The 25,031-nt window shown below is 42.1% G+C and overlaps 1 protein-coding gene across 1 annotated transcript in view; it reads right to left on the reverse strand.

Annotated features, from left to right (window-relative positions):
• Positions 1-1,839: 1,839 nt before the first annotated feature.
• Positions 1,840-25,031, reverse strand: part of Cpa6 (carboxypeptidase A6) — a 244,219-nt gene continuing 221,027 nt past the window's right edge. Inside the window, exons 9-11 of the mRNA XM_048358676.1 lie at positions 11,582-11,784; positions 6,105-6,189; positions 1,840-2,102 (exon numbers count right to left, since the gene is read on the reverse strand). Coding sequence (XP_048214633.1) covers positions 1,840-2,102; positions 6,105-6,189; positions 11,582-11,784 — 551 coding nt within the window. The remainder of the gene's footprint in view (positions 2,103-6,104; positions 6,190-11,581; positions 11,785-25,031) is intronic.

Here is a 25,031-nt window from a genome sequence, read left to right on the forward strand (position 1 = left end):
ATGAATACTTTTACTGGGTGTAGTTTCCGTCCCCTCCCCCCCTCAAAACTCTGGAGACATTTCCTCACTGTCATCAAGGTTTCGTGGTGCAGTTGTGTAGTTTCATGCACTTACGTCCTTGTTCTTTTCCTCAGCTCTTTTGTTCCCCTGTGAAAGTTTTCAAGGCTTATGCTTTCCCCTAGTGTTGATAGGTCTTGGTCAGACAAATATGTTAAGAAGATTTGTATTTGCTTTGATTAAATGCTTGAAGGTATTACCAGCCTGGGATTAATCTGAATTAAATTCTTGGCTAGAGATTGATCGGATCCGTTAAATAGGCTGAATTGGGCCGTGGGCCTTGGCGAGGGCTGATTCCGGTGCTACCTTCTCAGTGGCAATTCCTTTCCACTTCATTCTTGCTCACTCTTTTTTTTTTTTTTTTTTGGCCAGTCCTGGGCCTTGGACTCAGGGCCTGAGCACTGTCCCTGGCTTCTTCCCGCTCAAGGCTAGCACTCTGCCACTTGAGCCACAGCGCCGCTTCTGGCCGTTTTCTGTATATGTGGTGCTGGGGAATCGAACCTAGGGCCTCGTGTATCCGAGGCAGGCACTCTCGCCACTAGGCCATATCCCCAGCCCTCTTGCTCACTCTTGAAACGGCCAGTTTCCCTGGTGGCCCATTAGAAGTAGTATATGGGGGTTTGATTCTAATTTACCTTTCACGGAAGATCCAGTCATTAGGAATTCCAGAGCTCTGTGAGAAAAATCTGTTAGACTTCCCACGTTGGACAAGGCCTCGGCTTTGTTCTCTGGTCCCATTCCCCCGATGCTGCGGGATTCCCAGTCACACTAAGCTGATTTCACAAATGCTTTCAGGATCACAGTGTACCAGTTACGGTTCTTGGTTCCTGTCTTTATTCAGGGCCTGGCTAGAGATTTCCTTATTTTCTTGTCTGCAGATTTTAAGATGATTAAAAGTTACAAGGCAGGCATGGTAGTGAATGCATATAGTCCCTGCTTCTTTGGAGGCTGAGGCAGAAAGAGCAAGAGATCAAGGCCAGCCAAGGTTACATGGAAAGAGCCTACATAGCACCCCCAGGCCCCCTAAAGAAGCCCCAAAGCTAAGATGTCATTCAAGTTATAGTGATTTCTAGCATGGCTAGTGTCTATCCTGCCATCTTCTTGGAAATGCAAGTCTATGTTACCTTTTTAGCCTTGTTTTTCTCATTTGAAATATGTCTCGTGGAGAATCAGTGAGATTGTTAGTATAAAGCTCCTACCCCTGGGTCTGGGCCCTCAGTAAATATATTTTCTTACTTTTAAAGGGTTATCTCTGAGTTCAAACAGATTTCTCTAACTTACCATATTTTATAGGCATGTGGCACATTAATACAAGGGGATGCAGATCAGAATAACCTGAAGTCTTGAAAAAAGTGTCTGTTTATTAGGAAATACAGCTGGGGAACTGGAGGCATTGCTCAAGTCAGAACTGATGCACATGTACAAGCAAACAGAGAGAGAGAGAGAGAGAGAGAGAGAGAACAAACAGCTGGTTCTATTATTTCTGCTTCTATTCAAATAACAACCAAGTAATTCAATATCATTAGTAGCCTAGATCTTATCTGAGTGGTATGAGAATTCTTAAAGGGAACTCCTTGGTTATTTTGTACATTTCTTGACACAGAGGAACTTGGAAATGTCTATTCTCCCTTCTGATCAAATAATACTTTGAAGTAGATGCCTTTTCCTGTCACACAGTAGGCTAGTCCCCGGTTTTTACCATCTTTCCTTGTTACAAAGTGTCAGCTTGCACAAGAAGGTCCTTTGGAAGTCTGTAGGTATGTCCAGTTGACACAACGACCTTCATCTCTCCCCTGCTCGGCGTGGCCCCGGGCCGGGCTCTGCCCTCTCGGGTGGTAGGCTTGTGCCTCTGTGTTCTTTGGGACACTTCCTCAGCAGGTGCATGGTGATATTCTTCACGGCCAGCATGGTCTCCGTGCACGTGGGTCTGATGAGCATCTCTGGTAGTAAAAATCCAAAATGCCCAGTGTCACGAAGTTCGAAAGCAAATGCATAAGGTATCCCGGTTTTGTAAGCCCAATCCATGGAGTTACCAGAGCTTACATCTGCAAATTAAAAAAAAAAACAACAACATTAGCCTTACTTAAGACTCTGCACAACTTTTCACAATGTTTATATTATCTTGCTTACTTGCATCATTCCCATAAAATACCTTCTGGATTGACTCCTTGGCATAGACTTGTGTAATTTATAAATCTTATCTGCTACCATCTTTGATGATTTTGTCTTTTTTTTAATATATATTATTATTTTTTTATTATAAAACTGATGTACAGAGAGGTTACAGTTTCACACGTTAGGCATTGGATACATTTCTTGTACTGTTTGTTACCTTGTCCCTCATATTTGTCTTTTTTTTTTTTTGGTGCCAATTTCAGAGCTTGAGCTTAGGGGCTGGGGGTCTCCTTTATCTTTTTGTTTCCCCCCTCTTTCTTGCTTAAGGCTAGTGCCCTACCACTTGAGCTACAGCTCTACTTCTAGCTTTTTGGTGGTTAATTGGGATATCATGGACTTTCTTCTGGAAAGTCTGGCTTTGAACCTTGATCCTCATATCTCAGCCTCCAGAGTCGACAAGGTGACAAGGCCCGAGCACTGGAGTGGCTCAGGATTTAGTCTTAAGTGTTGATGTTGGACTTTCTTTTTTAAGTTCTGAGCACTCTGTTCTTTTGTCCTTTCAAGGTCTAGAATATTGAAACTTTGTTTCCAGAAAACATCCTCATTTCTTCCACCTCCCCTATTTCTTGCTAAGCTTGTTCTCCGCAGTTAGCTTGGAGTTTCCAGACTCTGGTTTCATAGGAACCTAGGAATCTCCACTTGGACTAAATCACTCCCCCTCCCCCCATGACCTCCCCTCCCCTCAGTCCTTTTTCTGCCTGTGTTTTGCTAGTCCTTTGACCCAGCTTCTCTGTTTTCACACTGAAGTCTTTTTCTTCTCCTGTGATGCTTGTAGCTCCCCCCCCCCTTTTTGTATACATCCACACATAAGGATTCCTTCTTATCCTCTTCTTGTCTCAGATCATCTCTTAACACCAGTTGTTACCATCTTCTCTGTAGGAGAGTCTCTTTCTTAGGACCTAGCGTCCTCTGCATTTGCCTTGACCAGAATGCCCAAGGGTCCCTTCCTTCCCTTGACCAGACCACACAGCCTGGGTGGCCAATTTCCTTTCCCTCTTTGCTGGAGAACTCAACAGAGAATCGAGATGCTCTGCTTCTCCCTCCTTAAACAGGTTCAGTCTTGTGGAGTGTTTTTCTTTTTCTAGTAATAGTTTAGACTTTAGGACCTCAAAACACGTGTTCAGCTGAAGTCTTACCACTTGAGCCACACTTCCAGCCCAGCTTTTTGCTGGCTATTCTGGAGATGAAGTGTTGTAGTTGTTGTTGGTTTTTTTTTTTTGGCCTGGACCGGCTTTGGATCACAATCTTCTGCATCTCAGCCTCCTGAGAATCTAGGATTATAGAGGTGAGCCACCAGGACTCGACTTCAATCGGGTTCTCATTGCTACTTAGCTAACACTGCCCTGGAAGGCCACCCAGAACTCCAGGCTTCGTCTCCTTTCCTGGCTTCTGTTTTCCCCTCGGGTTCTACTTCCCGCCTCTCCGCAGTTACACAGCTGACAACCGGCCCTGTGACGTCCCCAGCACTGGCAGCGCAGACCAAAGGCGGTCTGCCTCCGCGCCCTGCCTCCCCCACACCACCTCCTGAGTGGCCTCTTCCTGCCTCAGTCTCTCTTTCTTCAGAAAGGAGACGGAGTTGTGAAAATGAGCGGAATAATGGATCACTTGATAGCCCATCATTATTTCACATCTTTATAGCACCAACAACTAGTTTGTAATTTTCAATACGAGCTCTTATGAATCATTTATTAAATGAATAACTGTTTAAAGAAAATTGTGCTATTTCTTTTCTAAATTGAACTATGTATGGTCCACGTTAGTATGATACTATCATTGCTGTTAACTTTCCAGAGCATGCTTATTTATAATAATTACTTTTTTCTACTGTTGTTCCTGGGACCAATTAGAAGAGAATCAGAATATGAAAAATGACGGCTCAGTGGCTCTGCTGACTTCCAGATCGTTTTCGTGTGCACTGAGCTCGGCTCAGTGGTGGCTGAGGAGTCCCTCTGGTGAGAGGACAGCGGAACTAGGAGCAGCCGTCACGGGGAGCAAAACCAGAGCCAGGACTCGCCCACTGCTCTGAGGGTGACCAGCAGCTCATTTCCATGGCGATAGACTGTTCTCCATGAACATAACTGTGACTGTGCCTCTACGCTAAGCTGACAACGTAAGTTATTCATAAGACTTTAAACATTAATGTTCTGCCAGGCACTAGTGGCTCAGGCTTGCTATCCTAGCTACTCAAGAGGCTGAGACCTGAGAATCGCAGTTCAAAGCCAGCCCAGGCAGAAAAGTCCCCGAGAGACTCTTATCTCCAAATAACCACTCACAAACCAAAAGTGGTGCTGCGGTGCTGTGGCTCAAAGTGGTGGAACGCTGGCCTTGAGGGAAAAAAAGAGCTCAGGAATGGAGCCCAGGCCCTGAGTTCAAGCCTCATGACCAACCCCCCCCCCCCAAATGTTTCAAGCCAGTTGCTGCTGGCTCATGTCTATACTTCCAGCTACTCAGGAGGCTAAGATCTGAGGATGGTAATTTGAAGCTCGCCTGGACAGGAAAGTTCAGGAGGCTCTTATTTCCAATTATCCACCAAAAAGCTAGAAGTAGAACTATGGCTCAAGTGGTAAGAGTGCTATCCTTGAGCAAAGAAGTTCATGGACAGCACCTAAGTCCTGAGTTCAAGCCCCAGGCTTAGCACACATGCAAAATTAATGTTTTAAAATTGCCCATATTCATACTATGTTGCCATTACTTGGTAATGTGATTCCCCCCTCCCCCTACTGAAAATCAGCTGTTGCTGGGTATGGTGGTAGATGCCTGTAAACCTAACACTCAGGAGGTGAAGATAGAGAGATTGCCAACTTGAGGGCTGCTAAGCTACAAAAGCAGAGATTTTCCTCAGAAGGAAAAAAATAAGAATAACAGAAACAAGAAAGAAAACAAGATTGTTTTTTAAAAGGTCAGCAATATGGGACCAATGATCATGGGCTTTGAAAAAAACTCTTGATACTTGTATCATTTTCATTATTAGGATAAACTTACTAGACAAGCAATGATAATGGAAAAGCCAAGCTCTATTCTAAAGGCAGAAGAAAACGAGAGGGAGGACATTAAGGACAGCTAGCTCGGGAAAATCAAGAGAAATCTGCTACCTTACCGAGAAGCACAATTAGATGCCAATACTTACCATACTCATATATTATAGTGTTTACAATTGTGAACGTATACAGACATTTAGGTATGCATGATTTCTCACTAGATTTTCCAGGTAATAAAGTCACTTATATTTTAGAATTTGAAAGTCCGTGAGATCAGTTGCAATTTCTTATATTACAATTCGATTTCTATTTTGGAAACTGGACCTAGATGAATATTTCTGGCTAGAATGGTACCTGCACCTATTTAGGACTGAAAAAAATGTACATCTTCCAGATCTTTACCTAGGTTCATTTTATATTTCTTTATTTCATATAAAACGAGAAATACTTTTAAAGAATCTTTCAAGAGGAAATTCATCTGTAGGTGCAATGTGCAAAAATGGCATTTCACAGCCAGAACAAAGAAGGAAAGGAATGAAAGAGAAGCTATCGTAGAGGCGAACCATTACTTCATTCTTTTCCCAAGGCCCAGCTCAACCCTTATACCACTTGCACTTGCTTAAGGCACGCATGTCGGTGTTTTCTGCTGTGGAGAGTATCGCAATTCAAGTGGCAGTCATCACCACACACTTAGCCCACTCGGCTTAGAATTCGTTTGAATTAGCACAGCGCTTTTTGTCAGGCTGTGTAAAATGAATCAGCTAGACACGCCCTCCACCTTCCTTTGGCTAATTTGATAGTCACAGATTTCACTGCGGGGAGAACACGCTCTCCTCTTTAAAAGGAAGTCATGGCACAGAGAGGAGTCTCACGCGCGGCACGCAGGGCACTTACACAGGGTGCTGGAGGCGGGTCCGTGTCTGTACCGAGCCCCGTGTGCCGACTGGAGCGCCTTTACGGCTTTGTGAGCTGCGGATTCCTGGGGAGAAACAAGAACCACCAAAACACTGAACCTTCTAGTAATGCTGACAGGAGGCTTAAGTCTTGCGGGCTATCCATCTAGGGAACAGCCATGAGGACATTAGCTCACGAATATTTTTAATAGCAGTAGTATTTTACTCTCAGATCATAGGGTATACTTTACTTTTCTGATCCTGGGGATTGAACCACATTTTACAACGCGTCCTTTCATTAGGGACAATCCTCAAGTAAAGCCAGTGATCAATCATATTTCTATTCTGCAGGTAAGTAAAGAAGGCTCGGTAGTGTCGCGGGTATGCTGGGATTATGCAGAAAAGATGGGGTGAGCTGGGATGAGTACCCATACTTTCTGAGGCTGACTTTGTGTCTTTTCCTCTTCCGTGTCGTGTAGAGACACCCATTACGGTTTACTCTAGAACGCTGGACAGGGCAAGGACACTGCCACTCTTACTAAAAGCTCCGTTCAGTCTTTAGTAATCTGTCTGAGTTTAACAGATGCTTAATCAATACTTCTCGTCTGAGTGTTGAGTAAGCATGTCTTCAAGAGTATTGAGGCAAGCGTATCGATCCTTAAGTATGTATTTCAGTAAAGGAAGGCGCAGTGGTTTACTGCATATAGACACGGTATTTAAAACATCTGGATCACTGAAGAAGCCACAGATAAAGAATGGGTGTGGTAGCTAGCTGCTGCTGCCCTTCCTCCCTCCCTCCCTCCCTCCCTCCTCCTCCTCCTCCTCCTCCTCCTCCTCTTCCTCCTCCTCCTCCTCTCCTTCTCATGTTCCACCACCTCCTCCTCTTCTTTGACTGGCTTTTCTTATTTTGTGTTTCTCCTCACTGGGAACGTGAACATCCATTTTGGAATGGATTATGACTTCTAAAGTTACAGATGCCTCTCACAGGGTTTGGGTTGGTGCAAAAATTCTAAGGTGGAACTCTTGCTATTATTGCCCAAAGTCAGGAAAAAATCTTCCATGTAGTCAAAATCCAAAAGAATGGAGATTCTAACACATCCTAGAATGTTATGGTCTGTCCTTTAAAACATCTCAAAGCACTCCTTTTTAACAAGGAGTTAGGCAAGTATTGTATAACAAGTGAGAGGAGAAGTATATTGAAACCAATATGCATCTCTCCCATTTCCATTTGACTATGAATAATTTAATACTTTAATTGAAGCACACTGGACAACACTGTGCTGTGTGTTGGCCTGAGTCCAACACTGGTGTCCTCATTCAGCTCAGGGATGCACAAGGCAGGGCTTGTAGCAAGTGAATGTTCAGGGACCAGGTTCCAGGAGTCAGCAAATGACTAGTTATTGATCTCTGTGATGATGGCATTCTTCTCACAGGAGCCAACAGAAAAGGGATGTAAGCAACATACTGAGCTGTCTTCATGGAGAATCATCTAAGATTTCAACATCTCCAATAGCTGTAGCAATATTCTGTAGCAACGGCAGGTATTTCTACATTTAGAGGACTACTGCATTCTACCAGCCAGAAGACTTATTTTAGATAACAAAACCCACAAAAAATAAGAATAAAAAACTACTTTTCTTATTTATACAAGATATTTGCATAGCTTTAACCTTATGAGCTCACTCTACTTTTGCCATTTGTATACAGGTATCTCTTGATAAAGGGGTTATATATGATTTATGCAAGGAAAGGAGAAATTTCATTAGTTTTTCTAGGAAGCCTTTTTGATAGTATAGTTAGGCACGTCCTCAAACAACTACTTGAATGATCAAGTGATCTTTTTTTAGTGTGATGTTTTGTGGTTTGAACTTCAATGTCTTACGCTATTGGCTGGCTTTTAGACTCAAGGCTGGTGCTCTACTACTTGAGCCACACCTTCATTTCTGTTTTTTTTTTCTTTAAGATTAATTGGAGAGAAGAGTTTCTTGAATTTGTCTGCCTGGTCTGGCTTTGAATTGTGACCCTCAGACCTCAGCCTCGATTATAGCATGCACACTGATCTTTCTTTTCCATTTTTTTTCTTTCTAATTGTCCAAAGGACCTAGGCCTTACTAGTCCTTAATTAAGTAAGAGCACATTTTTATTTATGGACTTCCATATTTAAAGTGACTTAATTTGTGGTTATTTTCAACATGCCATGTGAAATGATGTCCCCCTCTTTTATTTATTATTTTTCATATTCCTTTCCTGTCATTTTAGCCTTGATATCACTGTAACTGATTTTAGTGCCCTGGATAGTATATATATATTGGAACTAGGGAGGAGAAAGGGAATACCAAAACCGAGAGACAAGGGATAAAAAGAAAAACCTAAGTAACAGCAACACTTACAAAATATATGATGTAAACCAACTATACAACTCATGGGGGCAGGGAGAGAAATGGGGAGATGGGGGAACACGTTGGATAAGAAATGTACTCACTGCCTTACCTATGAATCCGTAACCCCTCTGTACTTCACTTTGACAATTAAAAAATATTTTATAAAATAAAAAAGAAAAGTGACTTAATGACTTTAAACGGTAGCAGAAAATGACTCAAATATGGAGGGAATGTTCTTGAACAATCCTCGTAGAATTTATTCATTTCTGCTTAATAGTCAAGGATTGCCTTGTTTCTGAGAATTTTTAAAAATTTTAGTTGTTGGGGCTGGGGATATAGCCTAGTGGCAAGAGTGCCTGCCTCGGATACACGAGGCCCTAGGTTCGATTCCCCAGCACCACATATACAGAAAACGGCCAGAAGCGGCACTGTGGCTCAAGTGGCAGAGTGCTAGCCTTGAGCGGGAAGAAGTCAGGGACAGTGCTCAGGCCCTGAGTCCAAGGCCCAGGACTGGCAAAAAAAAAAAATTTTAGTTGCAGTGATTAATCTTATGCTTCACGGATTCCACGATTTCTAACCAATGGCATCATAGACGTTCTTGGTGAATGGTTCTTCGCTATGGTGGGAGAGAGGTAGTCCTCTGCGTCATAGAACACTTAGTCCCCACCTTGGCCTCTACCCACTTAGATGCCCTCCCCCTCCCTCTTGAGTCTCCTGACACTGTCGCCTGCTGATTCGGAGGCAAATTCATTCATGGCTGTAAACTGCGGCCTTACCCTTATGCCACCTCCTCCAAACCGATGCCCGAAAGAAAGCAGGCTGGACACCCACACTGAGAATGCTTTTACTTACTGCAAATACCTTATCACCTGTTATACAAACCTAAAGAGACCCCCTTTCCCCAGGAGTTGAATGTTTGCCTATAGAAATATTATGACATAGGTGTCCAGAGTGTCAGGCCAATAAAAACAATAGCTATGGTGTAGCCAGGGCAACAGAACGGAAGCCCGTGAGCCACGGCACAGCTGAAGAACAGCACTGTAGACTGTAACACAGCCTTTACAACTTTTGCAACGACAAGGAATTTTCTCAGAATCCTTGGAATGCCAAGAACAAAGTCCACTTTGGAGACAATACAAAGCTCCCTCCCCCTCCCCTACCTCCCTGGCTCTTTTTTGACTCCTCATATCCTCTGTTCCTTCTCGGCCTTGTCCATCTACACTAAAAATTTCCTCAAACCCCAAGCAGTTGGTGCAGGGGTTGGAGTTCCAGGTATATTTTATAATCATAATATTAAAAAAAATAAATACTTGGTCTTAGTTCTGGGTTCTTGACATGTAACTTCTAAAACCCTGGAACCTGCAGAATGACGAGTCTTTGTGAGATGATTGGTCACGGGAAGCTTCTAGATAAATTCAGGCTAGGGTCTAGTACCAGAAAGTCCAAATCATAGGAGCAGAGGGCTGGAACTTACAGCCCTATCGTCTAGCCTTTGTAGAGACTGCTTTGTGGACAAGGACTTGTTCAATTATGCATATGTAACGATGCCTTTACAAAGCCCCTTCGACAAGGGGCTTTGGAGGTTGGAGGACTAGGTTGTGGGCATGTAGAGGCAGCAGGAAGGTAATCTACCTGGAGGAGGGAAAGAGGCTCTATGATCCTCCCCCTCTGCTCTGTCCCTTGTCTTAGTCACCTCTTCCATTTGGCTGTTCCTGAGTTGTATGCTTTAAAATGAATCCATAAGAGTAAGTAGAGCCCTTTCCTGGATTCACTGGGCCATTCTAGTGAGTTATTGAAACTCGGAGAGGCTGGTGGGGGGAGTGGGACTCTGGGACTCTTTCGCACGTCTCCTAGGGAGCACGGGGGGGGGGGGGGGCGGGAAGCCCTTGCTTCCCATGGGCATAGGGCAGGGGAGCAGTCCGCCACGGATCCTGGGTGGCTGGTGTTAGACATGAATTGAGTTGGGCACCACTGAGTTTGTGTCTGAAAAGTGATGTTAGAAAATACTACATACTTGATGCCAGGAGTGAAACAACAACGATTTCTCAAACATTCACACAGACTGGAATACAAAGTGTCATTTTATGCCTCAGTGAATGTTGACAAATTAAACGCATTCTTGTAACCAGTATCCCGGACAAGGAATCAAACAATGGCAGCCACCCAGAAATCCCTGTTTTTCCCCCACTACTGCCTCCCTCCCTCCATTTTTCCCCAAAAGTAATTGCTGTCCTAACTTCTAAAACTGTGTATTAGTTTTTCTTGGTTTTGAACTTTACAGGCCTTTAGATGCTGTGGGCTCTGGAATGAACTCTCTCTGTGATGAATTATGCCCTGTAGGGGAGAGCTTGTTGGGCTTCTGAGATAAGAAGAAAAAGAGCTTTGCCGTTTTCACTTTCAAGTCGTCTTACGCCCGAAAGCCTGCTCACTCTTAGTGGTAGCTTGTCAGATGTATGCCCAGAGACTTACTAGCATTAAGCAAATAGCACTTATTAATTAAACTTGCTTGTAATTAATGAGAGTTAGACTATAATTTATGAATGATTATTGACTCAATAAAGTTAATTACAGGCCTCCATATGTGACCCAAACTGTAATACTAATCAAATCCATCCTGACCTTTGCTATATAACCCGTGGTAAGAATGTAAATAGGCTGGTAATGATTGCATTGTGAGAAGAAATATGGTGGCTAAAAAGCAACAACTCTGGAGCTACACTTGGGGATGAATCCTGGAAAAGATGAACCTTAGTAGCCATGTGTCCTTAACCTAACTATTTAAGCTTCCTGGACCTCAGTTTCCTTATCTGTAAAATGGGGATGAGAGATATAAAGAAGTTGGGTATGGTGGAACCTAACTCTAATACTAGTACTCAGGAGACTAAGGCAGGAGCCCCGTGACTTCAAGGCCAGCCTGGGCTACATAGACCTGTCTCAAAACAAGTTACGAAGAACAACTGAGTTAATATACACAGTACTCATTAGGATAAACACAACGCCTTTGCTATTGCCACGGCTCTTAAGATCCCCTTAGCATCTGAGGGAGCACGGTGTCTGACACACACCTTTAAAGACAGAGGGTCAAGCAAATACTCACCACACAGCCGACATTGGGGATGGTGGCGTATTTGTGAGAGTAGGGGTACAGCAACACCTGTGCGTACGCGTGGAAGGAGAGGTAAGCCGCCACGTGCGGTCTGTGCTTCCGGAGGAATCCTGCGACAGCCTTCACTTCTGGCTCGGATTCTGGGGACGGCCCACAGTAGGTGTCCTCACAAGGGTGGACAGAGGCTCCTTCGCCTGCCACCAGGAGAGAGAGCGGGGTGAGGGCCAGGCAGGGAGCACCGTCCAACTCAGAGGTGCTGGGAAACGCAAAGAGCGCCTTTAATTCTCATTTCTATCAACAGGCATTCAGGGGCTCATCTGATCTTTTCACTTGTAGCATATGGTCACATACAGGTGCTGGAAAGTCTGAGGTAATTGACGCGCTCATGGGCCACAGGAGAGCTGGATGGAAAGCGGGTACTGATGGTCTGAGCCCGTGTGTTACAGGAATGGCCTCTCCGCTGGCAGTTCTTGCTCTCTGGAGAACGAATCCAACCTAATCCCCATTTCCATGCCCTGTAACACCTGCACTCTCTTTTCATAGCATTCAACACACTTATCATTAGTGTTCGGTATTCACGCGTGTCACACGTAACCAGTGTTTGTACTGTTCTAGGTGCCTGGGATACACTGAAAATAACACGGAAAAAAGCCCAACTCTAATAGAAACCCATTATTTTTCCCCCTCCTCCTCCTTCCTCCTTCTCCTCCTTTCTCCTCCTTTTAGTCCTTCTCTTCCTCCTCTTTCTCTTCCTCTTCTCCCCCCTGAAGGGAAATGGTGAGACAAAGGACAAAAGGTGAACCAATGCAACAGTAATCCTCAGAAGACAATATGTTGGAAATTAACTGTATAACTTGTGGGGGGTGAATTGGGGTGAAAGGAAAAGTGGGAGAAAAACAAGGGAGGGGGTAGCAAGTATGACAAGAAATGTACTTACTACCTTATGTATGTAACTGTTACCTCTCTGTACATAATCTTGATAATGAAATTAAATTTAAAGAAAGATTCTTATCTCCAATTCACCACTCAAAAACCAGAAGTGGAGCTGTGGCTCAAAGTGGTAGAGTGCTAGCTTTGTGCAAAAGAGCTCAGGGATGGTGTCTAGGCCCTGAGTTCAAGTTCCATGATGAAGAAAAGAAAAGAAAAAAGAAAAACATATATATGTAAGTATAAGATACAAATGCTGATATAGCATGAACACAAAAACAGGTTAGGAATAATTGCACAAGATCACATGTCTAACACATTCCTATTTTTTAGATTAGCAATAACTCAAAATGCCTTATAAAACTTCAGAAGCATTTCTAATTACTGTGGGAGTCAGTTATGGTTTAGTTAAGAAGGTTTCAAGACTAAATTTTATTTATTGAGAGAAAAGCCTACCAAATAGGGAAAAAGTTAGGAGGAGGTCTGTGAACGGAAAGGAAGAAGATAGAAATCACTGAAGCATTTCGGTTCTAAGAAATTTTGGAAATAAATTATTCCCCAAGGTTGTTTCCCAGTGTGGGCCATTACCACTCTTGTAGCCTAGTCCAATCTGCCGAATAGGAACAGAGAACTAAGATGAATCAGGTTTGATCTTGAGGATATTAAGTATGGTTCTTGATGCTGGAGAGTCAAGCGTGGCAAGTTCCCCCAGGAACTCAAAGCAACGGGCATTCCCTTCTGTTGAGTCTCATTCTGGAATTGTCCCAGATGCAGGCAGAATGTGGTGGGGAGCTGGAGTATACTGTACAGACGACAGCTGGGAGTTTGAAGGAAATGGGGAAAACAAGAGCTATCTGGGAAACATCTATGTAAAGCACCGGAAAAACCAAAACACAAACTCAACGTCTAATTCCAGAGAGGGCAAACCTAATGAGCCAGCGAAAACAAGAATGTTCAATAATTCTAGTGCATATTCTCAAGGGCAGCGAGGACACTAGAAACCAATAGGGATAAGGAGTTATTTTTTTTTTAAATCAGATGTTGTAGAAATAAAAAGCTTAATTCATGGGTTGAATAAATACAGTTGATGAAAGTATTAATGAGAAGGAGTTGAGTTAGAAACATTCCCAGACATCCTCTGAAAGGCATAAAGAATTAGAAAAAATGGCAAACAAATTAAAGGGTATAAAAAACTAGAATAAGTATCAATATATAATTAACAGGAGACCTAGAAGGAGAGAACAAATAAAGTTAAATATTTGAAGAGAAGCTAATTAAAATTCCTCAACAATGGAGGAAAGATTTAACAGATGTGGCCTTGTACTGAACAAAAAATGCAAAACAGAAAATACCAAGATTTGGCATATTAAAGTAAAAGGAAATAATTCCAGGGAAGATAAAAGCAGGATGTTTAGAAAGAACTACAATCCGATGAACATTTGATTTTTCCAGAACAGTACTGGAGGGACAGTTTGAAAGTGTATTCTATAAAATAAATTTGAGTCTTAACTTTTATATCTAGCTGAACTCTCATGGAAATAGGAAAGGGAAAAAGAAGATATTCTCGAACATAAAAAGACTTAGGAAGTGTGGGGGTCAGTGACTCAAAGTCTGTAACTCTAGTTCCTCAAGAAGCTGAGATCTGAGGATCATAATTTGAAGCCAGCCTGGGAAGGAGAGTCCATGAGACTCTTATTTCCAATGAACTAGCCAAAAGCCAGATGTTGAGCTGTAGCTCAAGTGGGTGAGCACAAGCTTGAATGAAACAGCTAAGACACAATGCCCAGATCTTGAGGTTAAGCCCTATTGCTAGGACAAATGCATACAGTGATAAGAAACAATAGCCTAAACGTACCAATAAAATGGCTGGTACTTTTATACAAAAAACGTAAGGTCCAGCAATATTTTATTTGCACAATATCGTGTGTCTGTTTTACGTATAGTGGCAGATTTGGTGTTTCTGAGTTTTTGAGGGCCAAACTGGGTGGCTTAGGACAACGGAAATGATTTTCTTAAGGTTCTTGAAGCTACAAGTCTGGGATCAAGGCAGGAATAGAGTCATCGTCACTCTGAGTGAAGACAATCAGCAATCCTTGGTTTGTGGGTGGCGTTAGTTCAGTTTCTGTCTCTCTGTCCATGGCCTTCCACCTTGTGTTTCGTGTGTGTCCTTGAGTCACTGGAATCGGAGCCCGCCCTAATCCAGCACACTTCATCTTAATTAGTTATTTCTATAAAGCCCTCATTTCCAGATACAATCATACACAGACATGCCAGGTGGACCTGGATTGGGGGGTGGGGGTGGGAGTTCGATCCTACTGCAGCGTTCTGAGGTGTTCTCCTGCCCAAAGCTAGCGAGAGACTTTATGAGCAAATTCCTTAAGGTATTGTTTATGTTGACTTGAGTAAAAGAGACTCCAAGACCTCCAGATAAAGGCCAAGTTTAAAAATCTAGCCCTGTAAATTTCCCTCATCAGTGTTCCTACGGGATTACTTGGTAGAACATATACTATGAGATTGGAGGAATGGCTCAGGTAGTAGAGCGCCTGCCTGTTACAGCACAAGGCCCCGAGTTCAAACCCTGGCATCCCCAAGAGAAAAAGTCATCAGCTATTCTGCGCAACACCTAGAAATTAATCTACTAAGGAATGCAAAATTACTAGAAACCACGTCTTCTTTAGTGTTCGTTTAGTATCACTGTGCAAAGCAATGTCCTTGTGATAGTTCCACACGTGCATACAACGTGGTCTAACCCGATTTCCCTTTTCTACGTCTCCCTCATACCTTCCCTTTTTAAAACGGTGTTGAACCTCTCTGTACATCAGTTTGATAATAAAATTTTGAAAAAAAAAACACAACAGTGTTGAACTGGTTTCATTATCCTGCTTTCATCCGTGTGTATGAAGTATTTGGATTACACTCACTTCCCTTTCCTTCACTCCCTCTCCCCCTTCCCATTGGTTCCCTCCAAACCGTTCACCGACCCATCTTTTTACGTCGATACATTGTTTATGTTCCACATGTGAGAGAGAACATAAAATATTTCTCTTTCACAATCTACCTTATTTTACTTAACATGCCTTCCAGTTCCATCCATTTTCCTAATTTCATTTTTTTTTTTTTTAGGTCAGTCATGGGGCTTGAACTCAGGGCCTCAGCTGCTTTGCTCAAGTGCTCTACCGCTTGTAGCCACAGCACCATTTCTGGTTTCCTGCTGATTAACTGGATGTAAGAGTCAGGTGGACTTTCATGCCCAGGCTAGCTTTAAACCATGGCGTGGGCTGGGGATATGGCCTAGTGGCAAGAGTGCTTGCCTTGTATACATGAGACCCTGGGTTCAATTCCCCAGCACCACACATACAGAAAACGGCCAGAAGGGGCGCTGTGGCTCAAGTGGCAGAGTGCCAACCTTGAGCAAAAAGAAGCCAGGGACAGTGCTCAGGCCCTGAGTCCAAGCCCCAGGACTGGCAAAAAAAAAAAACCCAAAAACCAAAAAAAACCATGGCGGTCAGATCTCAGCCTCGTGTGCAGAGAGTCCACGTGTGAGCCTCCGGCTCCAGCCTCCTATTTGCTGTGCTAGTCCGGAGGTGGATGGAAGTCAGGACCTCAAGCTTGTTAGGCAAGCACTCTGCCACTTGAGCAAGACGCCCTCCATCTATTTTCCTGTAAATAACATGGAATAAAAAACATCGACTCAAAGGTAAGTAAAAATGTCAATTCTTTCCTATTTACTTGTTTTGTTCAGGTCAATTTCAATTAAAATCAAATTAAAGATACAAGATTTGGGGGGACTCAACTAAATAATTTTTTTCTTTTTTTGTGTGTTTTCTCTCACATTTGTTGGGCTCTAATGCTCAGTATGGGCTTGGAAGAGAAATAGAATTAGGAGTAGAAGAGGGTTTCATTTTGGCATGACCAATATATGCCACGATATACTTTAATCCAGTTCATCCCCTCCATCCATCCCTCTCCTTCATCCCTCTCCCTTGACTGAACCAATCTCAGCAAGCTTCACTTTATTTTCACATGAGTACATAGAGTACACACTCGCAATACACACTCACTGTCCTTCACTCTTTCCCTTCCCAATAGTGACAGGGCCTGCTTTACCTTTCTGACTTTCAGTTTTTAAAGTGTATGTTAATTAAGAACTCTAAAATTTTAAGTAGTTTTCTGAAGTTGAAACATAATAACCGTACACATTTATGGAGTACAATGGGATAATTTGATATGCATAATAATCAGTAGGGTGAACATTTACCATTTCTTTGTATTTGATACCTAAGAACATTTCTTTTCTAGTTCTTTATGAAATGTCTAATGAAGAACAAAACTAGACAAAATTATAATAAGTTACCTAAAACTCACTACATGTCTATCCTACTGTGTTAAGAATGCCAGGATCTAATCTATTTACCTGCACTTTGGTATCCATTATCAAACCTCACTTGTCTCTACTCTTCTTAGACGCTAACAACTCACTGTTACTCTCTTCTCCTGTGAGATGAACTTTTTTAGTTTGTCTATAGAAGTGAGAATGTAAAGTACTTTTCTTTATTTGTCTAGCTTATTCTCCTGGCCATATCATTCTCTAGAAAAATTCTTCCATTTTTGAAAGAGATAAATAGCTACGGGAATCTTAGGAGAGTAAAGAGGAGAGACTTAGCTAGCAATCACTAAAACATCTTGCATAGAAATAACAATAACAGGGCTGGGGATATAGCCTAGTGGCAAGAGTGCCTGCCTCGGATACACGAGGCCCTAGGTTCGATTCCCCAGCAACCACATATACAGAAAACGGCCAGAAGCGGCGCTGTGGCTCAAGTGGCAGAGTGCTAGCCTTGAGCTGGAAGAAGCCAGGGACAGTGCCCGGGCTCTGAGTCCAAGGCCCAGGACTGGCCAAAAAAAAAAAAAAAAAAAAAAAAAGAAATAACAATAACAACATGATAATGAACAGGATTAGAATAGTGGACTGATGAAATAGAATAGATAGAAGAATGCTGTAACTATGGAGAGCAGCATCACAAATTCTTATGGAAAAGTTGCTTAATGAATGATGTTGAGAAAACTAGCTCACTATGTGGGGAAAATAGAATTGGAAAATCTCTCTCTCCTCTCTCTCTCTCTCTCTCTCTCCTCTCTCCCTCTCTCTCTCTCTCTCTGTCTCTCATAGGTTTGGTTAATAGCAGGTGTTTTCTCCAATCTCTTTATTATCTGTCTTGGATGGGCTTTCAGAATGTGGGAAAAATGATGAGAGGGTTTGTTTTTGTTTTTGCTTGTCTTTAGTACTGAGTTTGGATTTTCACAACGCTCCGAGCATAGGTGCTTTTCTACTTGAGCTATGCCCCCAGCCCCTTTCGTTTTAGTTTTTAAAGTCTTGTGCTTATGCTTGGGACAGCCTGGACTGCAGTCCTCCTATCGTGCCTCTGTCTGGTGGGAACCACGGGCCATACTCAACTTCAAGCAGTTTAGCTGAGTAGCCTTACTAACTTCACGCCTGGGCAGGCCTCCAGCTGTGATCCTCCCCGCCTCTCCTTCCAAAGGAGGTGGGCTGATAAGCACTACCCACCATGGTGAGCCTAAGAAGTACATTCTTGGATAAGTTTCGTTGCTGAGGCTTTTGTACAGGCTGAGGGGTGTGGAGGAGGGCTTGGAAACGACCGTATTTAATGAATGTATGATAAAAACAAGTGATGACAGCTTAGAAATTAATACTGGAAAAAATAGGAAGAAAAGTTTCTAAGAAAGATTTTAGATTATAGCATTTTCCAAATTCTCTTTGTTTTTGTTGCGCCACTCGGGCCTGCGTACTGTCCCCACGCTTTTCCACTCCGGGCCTGCGTACTGTCCCCACGCTTTTCCACTCCGGGCTGGTGCCTTGAGCTCAACTTCCAGCACTCCCTCCTTTGTTGGTGGTTCACTGGAGATAAGACTTTCCTGCTTGGGCTGGCTTCAAACCTCAGCCCTTAGATCTCAGCCTCCTGAGTAGCTAGAGTCACAGATGGGAGCCACCGGTACCAGGCTCAAATTCTTTATAAAATATTTTTCAAAGTAGATGTAGAACATTTGGAAAGCTTTGTGTTTTATTTTTATTTTTCATTCCCTTCCCTTCCCCAAATCAGATAAACTTATATGGAAGACAGAGGGTACTGAAAACAAAGACAGTAACCACAGGAAATAAACCAGAGGGGAAAAAACGAGAGAAAAAAGAATAACTGAAAACAATACACTAAAAAAAAAAACAAGACAAAGAAAACCTCTTCTTTCCATATCTTGGAGTTCATTTCAATTAGCGTCATTTTATGTAGCCATCTGTACATAGCTACTGAGCTATTGTGATCCTCTGCTAGGACTATCATAGACATATACTAATTATTACAAATGAAGGAAACCATGGAGCCTATGTTTGTGTGGGTCTGGCTTATTTCACTTAATATTATTTTTTTCAAGTCTTTCCATTTCCTTATGAGTGGGGCTTCTGATAGAAGCATAGAACTTTATTGTGCATATATGTTACATTTTCTCGATGCATTCAAATATGAGGGGCATCTGGATTGAGTACATATCTTAGCTATACACCAGAATCGATTCCGAATGGATCAAAGACCCCAATGTAAGATGAGATACCCTGAAAATATACAGGAAGGGATAGGGGTAAACTAGAGCTCCTTGGCACTGGTCAAATTTCCTAACTAAAGACCAAGTAACACAAGAAGTCACAGAAAAGCTGGATAAATGAGATTGCATTAAGTTGCAGAGCTTCTGCACGGCAAAGGACATAGCTAGCAAGATAAATTGAAAGTCCACAGATTGGGAGAAGATCTTCACTAGCTATACAACAGACAAGGGCCACATATCTAAAATACACTTAGAGCTAAAAAATTAAACCCCCAATAACAAATCATCAAAGAAACAACAACCCCATTAAAAAGTGGGCTAAAGAATTAAAAAGAGACTTCTCTGAAAAGAAAGTAAGCATGGCCAATAAACACATGAAGAAATATTCAACATTTCTTGACATGAAAGAAATGCAAATCAAAATAACATTGAGATTCCACCTCACCCCAGTTAGAATGCCATTATCAAAACACACACCCACCCACCCACACACACACACTCACACACACTCACACAAATAACAACAGATGCTGGCAGGGAGGGAGGTGGCCAAAGGGGAATGCTGTTACACCATTGGTGGGGATGTAAACTTGTTCAACCACTCTGGAAAGCAAGATGGAGGCTCCTCAAAAGACTAAACATGGAGCTGCCCTATGACCCAGCAATCCCACTCCTGGGGACTCACCAGTGACCACAAACAAGGCCACACTAAAGCTACCAGCACAACCATGTTCACTGGGAAGGTTTTTATAATTCTATTACTGCTTAGAATCTGAATTTGAAAACTGATTCTTTTTTTGGGGGGGGGGGGCAGTCCTGGGGCTTGGACTCAGGGCCTGAGCACTGTCCCTGGTTTCTTTTTGCTCAAGGCTAGCACTCTGCCTCTTGAGCCACAGCGCCACTTCTGGCATTTTCTGTATATGTGGTGCTGGGGAATCGAACCCAGGGCCTCATGTATATGAGGCAGGCACTCTTGCCACTAGGCCATATCCCTAGCCCCCTGAAAACTGATTCTTTGTGCATGATTCTGACTCTATCACGAGCTTCTAATTTTTTTGGACTCACTCTATGTGTCAGGCTCTTCAATGCAATTTTTTATGCCAGTCCTGGGCCTTGGACTCAGGGCCTGAGCACTGTCCCTGGCTTCTTTTTGCTCAAGGCTAGCACTCTGCCACTTGAGCCACAGTGCCACTTCTGGCCATTTTCTGTATATGTGGTGCTGGGGAATCGAACCCAGGGCTTCTTGTATATGAGGCGAGCACTCTTGCCACTAGGCCATATCCCCAGCCCCTCAATGCAATATTTTGATTAATTAATTTTCACATCTACCTTATGTGGTATCCAGTATTTTAATACCAATTTTATCAGAAGAACAAAGAAGCAAACTCTACATCTATAGGACAAAACATAAATCAGATTATGTGCAATGATGAAATAATGAATGCAAAAAGCTAGCTGGGCATGGCACCTCTCATCTGTAATCCCAGTATTTAGGAGGCGGAGACACAAGATCATGAGTTTGTAGTTAGCATGTGTTACACAGTGAGGCCCCCAACTCAAAACCAAACCAAAAGAAAAACAAAAGAATAAAGATAAAATACAAAGCAATCACTGCAAAGGGTTTATATTTCATAATGAAAAGTAAAAATTGAATACAGCAAACAGTACTAGTTGAATACTTGTAGCTACGGAGTTAGGTACTGGGGATGCCAATATGAAGAAAGCAAGTACTTTGAGGAACATACAGATTACCTCAGAGGGAAAACACATAACTGGCACTCTTGGGAAAGCAAAGAGAAGGGGTAATTACCCTACATGAGTGTTGAGAAAAACCCTCTTAGAGGAGACACTCTCTTGGAACATGTAAGGCTAGAAGGATAGACGTGAGGTGCTCAGAATAAACCAAAAATATAAAGGCAAGAAGTATTTAGTTCTAAAGTTTAACATAAAGTATGAGTCAGGGCAGTTTGGTGGATGACCGTAGCATGGTTATCAGAGGCAGGTTAATGCAACGTCTTATATATTATGCAAAGGAGGGTAAAATAGTCTCTTGGGAGGTGGAGATCTTCTGTGCATCAAAAAGGCACCAGTTGGGCCAGGTGTGGTAGCTCACCCTTGTAATCCTGTACCCGGGAGGTTGAGATTTGAGGATTGTAGTTCAAAGTCAGCCCAGGCAGCAAAGCCTAAGAGACTCTTAACTCCGATTAACCACCAAAGAACCCGAAGTAGAGCTGTGGCTCAAGTGGAAATGTGCTAGTCTCCAGGATTAAAAAAAAAAAAAAATAGGCATAGAGACAGCGCCCAGGCTGAGTTCAAGCCCCAGGACTGGTGAACACACACACACACACACACACACACACACACACACACACACACACACACACACACACACCCCAGTTAGATTTTCTGCAGCCGCAGGCATAGTTCCCTGACAGTTCCACCCGCTGTCACTCGAGCCGTGACTGCGCACTCTTGAGGCGGACCCTCCCACTCCTGGTAGGGACATCAACGCAAGGCTCTGTTGGCAGGATGCAGGTGTTTTCCGTAGGGCAATTTTGACTTGGGAAGTCCCCATGGGTTGGGCTCCATCTTCTTTAGGGCTGTTCTCACATTGGAGTCTCTTGCAACCCTTCTCTTTCCCCTCTCCTTTCACAGGTTTCTGAACTGGGTCACAGTTTTCGACTTTCCCTTTCTAGCCTTGCCTCCTGTCCCTTACTGATCACAGAACTCAGGTTCCATGGCCTTTTCATATTTAAGTAAGATATTTGATTATAAAATATTTATTTACCATTGCCTAAACTGGTGTCTAGAAGAAAGGTTTTCTCCAATAAATCGCTTTGACATCTAATAGTGTCATTGCTTGGGAAGTCCCAAACTAACATAACTGAAGGTTTTAAAAATGTTTATTGATATATACCTTACACACAATTAACCTGTTTAAAGTATATAAATAGTGGTTTTTCATACACTTACTGAGTGGAGTTTTGCAACCATTACTGCTAACTAATTTTAGAACATTCTTATAATTCCAACAGCAGTATTCTCATTAAGAGAATTTTATTACTCCATTATTAGCAGTCAATTGATGTTTCTCTTCCTCAGCTTCTCAGTTTTTCAGGGTTTAAAGATAGAGTCAGATTTTCATTTTACATTGATCTTTTCCAAGTTTGTAGTGACAACCCCAAGTCTATAAATAAGGAGATCAGTTCAAGATACAAATACAAGCCAGACCAGAGATGTTGATAGCTGGAATTAGGGTGGTCATATTGGGAATGGTAACAATTGCATGGGAAAGATGGAGGGATGGAGGGAGGGTAGAAAGGATAGGAAGGAGAGGAAGGAACAGAAAAGGGAGGGAGGTTGCCAGGGAGGAAAAGAGGGAAGGAGGGAGGCAGGGAGGGAGGAAGAAAGAGAGAGAGAGAGAGAGAGAGAGAGAGAGAGAGACACTGTTGGGAGAAGGTTCTAGAAAGGATGGGACTGTGTAGATTCAACCATCAGGTTGAACCCTAGGCCTTGCAGACTAGGTGGGATTTCTTAGTTTTGGTTTCTTTATTGTGATCACATTTGTAAGAAACTTTAGATATGTTTGCCGGATATAAATTTGTAATTTATTATTTTTGAGCTATTATATGAACACACAAAAATAAAAATTATAAAGAATGGCTTTAGAAATAAACAATAATTCAAGATGTTTAAAAATGAAATGTAATTAAAAGGAAAAATGTAATTCTCTTAAAATAAGGATGAGATAGATGAAATCTAACAAGTTCCTTTGCAATGTCCAGAAATTATTATTTTTTTGTTTTTTTAAAATTTATTTATTAATTGAACACAAATTTTTTGGACAGGGTGTTGTGCAAAAAGGGTACAGTTACATAGTAGGGCAGTGTGTACATTTCTTGTGATATCTTACACCCTGTTTTTCTATCTCTTCTCTAGGTCCGGTAGACATATATACAATATACAATGTATCAAGAACATATACAGTAGCCATGTGGCCACACCCAAGAAAGTTCACCTAGGGCTTTAAATGTAATGTTGATATTAGACCATATGTTGACAGTAGTCTTATATGAACGTACATACATAGATTTTGAGCTATTGTATTCCCCTGAGAGGTCAATTTTTGACCTTTATATGTTGAGTAATTGTTTGGTTTTAGTTACATACTGTTGGGTCGCTGCCCCAATCCTGTGGGAAATACTATTTGACAAGCAGTTTCTGGTTTCACAGACCTGGTCTCTACTGTCTCTCCGTCATCCTATCTTAACAGTCATATATCAGGGAGATCATGCCCCTTTGTTTTCTGTGTTCTAGGCTTGTCTCGCTCAACATTATTTGTTCGAGTTCTGACCATTTCCCTGCGAATAACAATATTTCACCATTCCTAATCGCTATGTAGTATTCCATTGTGTATAAGTACCATATTTTTTGGATCCATTCATCTGTGGAGGGGCATCTGGGTTGTTTCCATATTTTGGCTATTGTGAATTGTGCTGTGATAAACATGGAAATACAAATGTCTATTTGATATCTTGGGGTTTGCTGTTTAGGATAGATGCCTAGGAGTGGTATGGCTAGGTCATAGGGTAGGTCTATATTGAGCTTTTTGAGGAACCTCCATACTGTTCTCCAAAGTGGTTGTACTAATTTGCACTCCCACCAACAATGGAGAAGGGTTCCACTTTCCCTGCACCCCCTCCAGCATTTGTTGTTGCCTGAGTTCAGAGTATAGGCCATTCTAACTGGAGTGAGGTGGTATCTCAGGGTTATTTTTATTTGCATCAGAAATTATTTTTCTTAAATGAATGTAAGATGTAAATTTTGCTATAAAAGAACATGAGCACATTAAATTCTTGGTTGCTCTCCCAACTGGAATTTTTAATGCAAAAGTATATGTACTGAGGTTTTTCTGGATGTTTAAGAGAATCATTTATTTCTCTAAGAATAGCCATTGCAGAGTTAATTTGATATATACATAGAAAATGGCTATAGTTGAATATTTAGTAGAAAGAAAGAATATGCAATTGTATAAAATGAGATAGTTAAAGATATCTATTGGAGAAAAAAGAGAAAATGAACTAAAGAATGACAGTGGTTTGCTAGGCTGGTAATATGCTGATCATTTCTCCCAGTGTTTTATTTCTGTAATATTCTATCCGTTTTATAAAAATATAGGAGAAAAGAATAAATATTTGAGAGCTGTTTTGTTTTTGTTTTCTTTTGTAGATTGTAAGACTTGAACTCAGGGCTTGGGTACTTTCTTTTAAAAAATGGTTCTAGCTGAGCGACAGCGACTCACGCCTGGAATCCTAGCTACTCGGGAGGCTGAGATCTGAGGATCGAGGTTCAAAAGTCAGCCTGGGCAGGAAAGTCTGTGAGACTCTTATCTCCAAGTAACCACCAGAAAACTGGAAGTGGCGCTGTGGCTCAAAGTGGCAGAGTGCTAGCCTTGAGTGAAAGAGCGGAGGGACAGTGCCCAGGCCCCGAGTTCAAGCCCCGGGACCTACAAGGAAAGAAAACGTTTAGAAAGTTTAAAAGGGAAATAAGCAAAAACAAAAGAAAATAGTAAGCTTTATTTGACATGTTTTCAGCCACTGATCTCTGAAGAATTTGTTAGGCATACCAGGGTCTTCTAATGAGCAATATCTAGGGAAATCAAAGTTATTTTATCAGTTATGTTTTAATATTTATTACTACTTCTGTTTATTGCTTTAAGATTTCTCACAAATGGGCTCAGAACGCCATGAAATGTAAATAATTTTAGTCTTTTAAATTAAATAATTTCCTCCTGAGGGATTGGGGACATGTCGCGCATGTGCAAGCCCCTTGGTTTAATCCCCAGCACGTACAAAACAATATTTTTCTTTAATTCTCACTTCCTTCCCACCCTTAAGTA

Source organism: Perognathus longimembris, chromosome 12 (assembly GCF_023159225.1).
Source record: "Perognathus longimembris pacificus isolate PPM17 chromosome 12, ASM2315922v1, whole genome shotgun sequence".
Classification (NCBI taxonomy): Eukaryota; Metazoa; Chordata; class Mammalia; order Rodentia; family Heteromyidae; genus Perognathus; species Perognathus longimembris.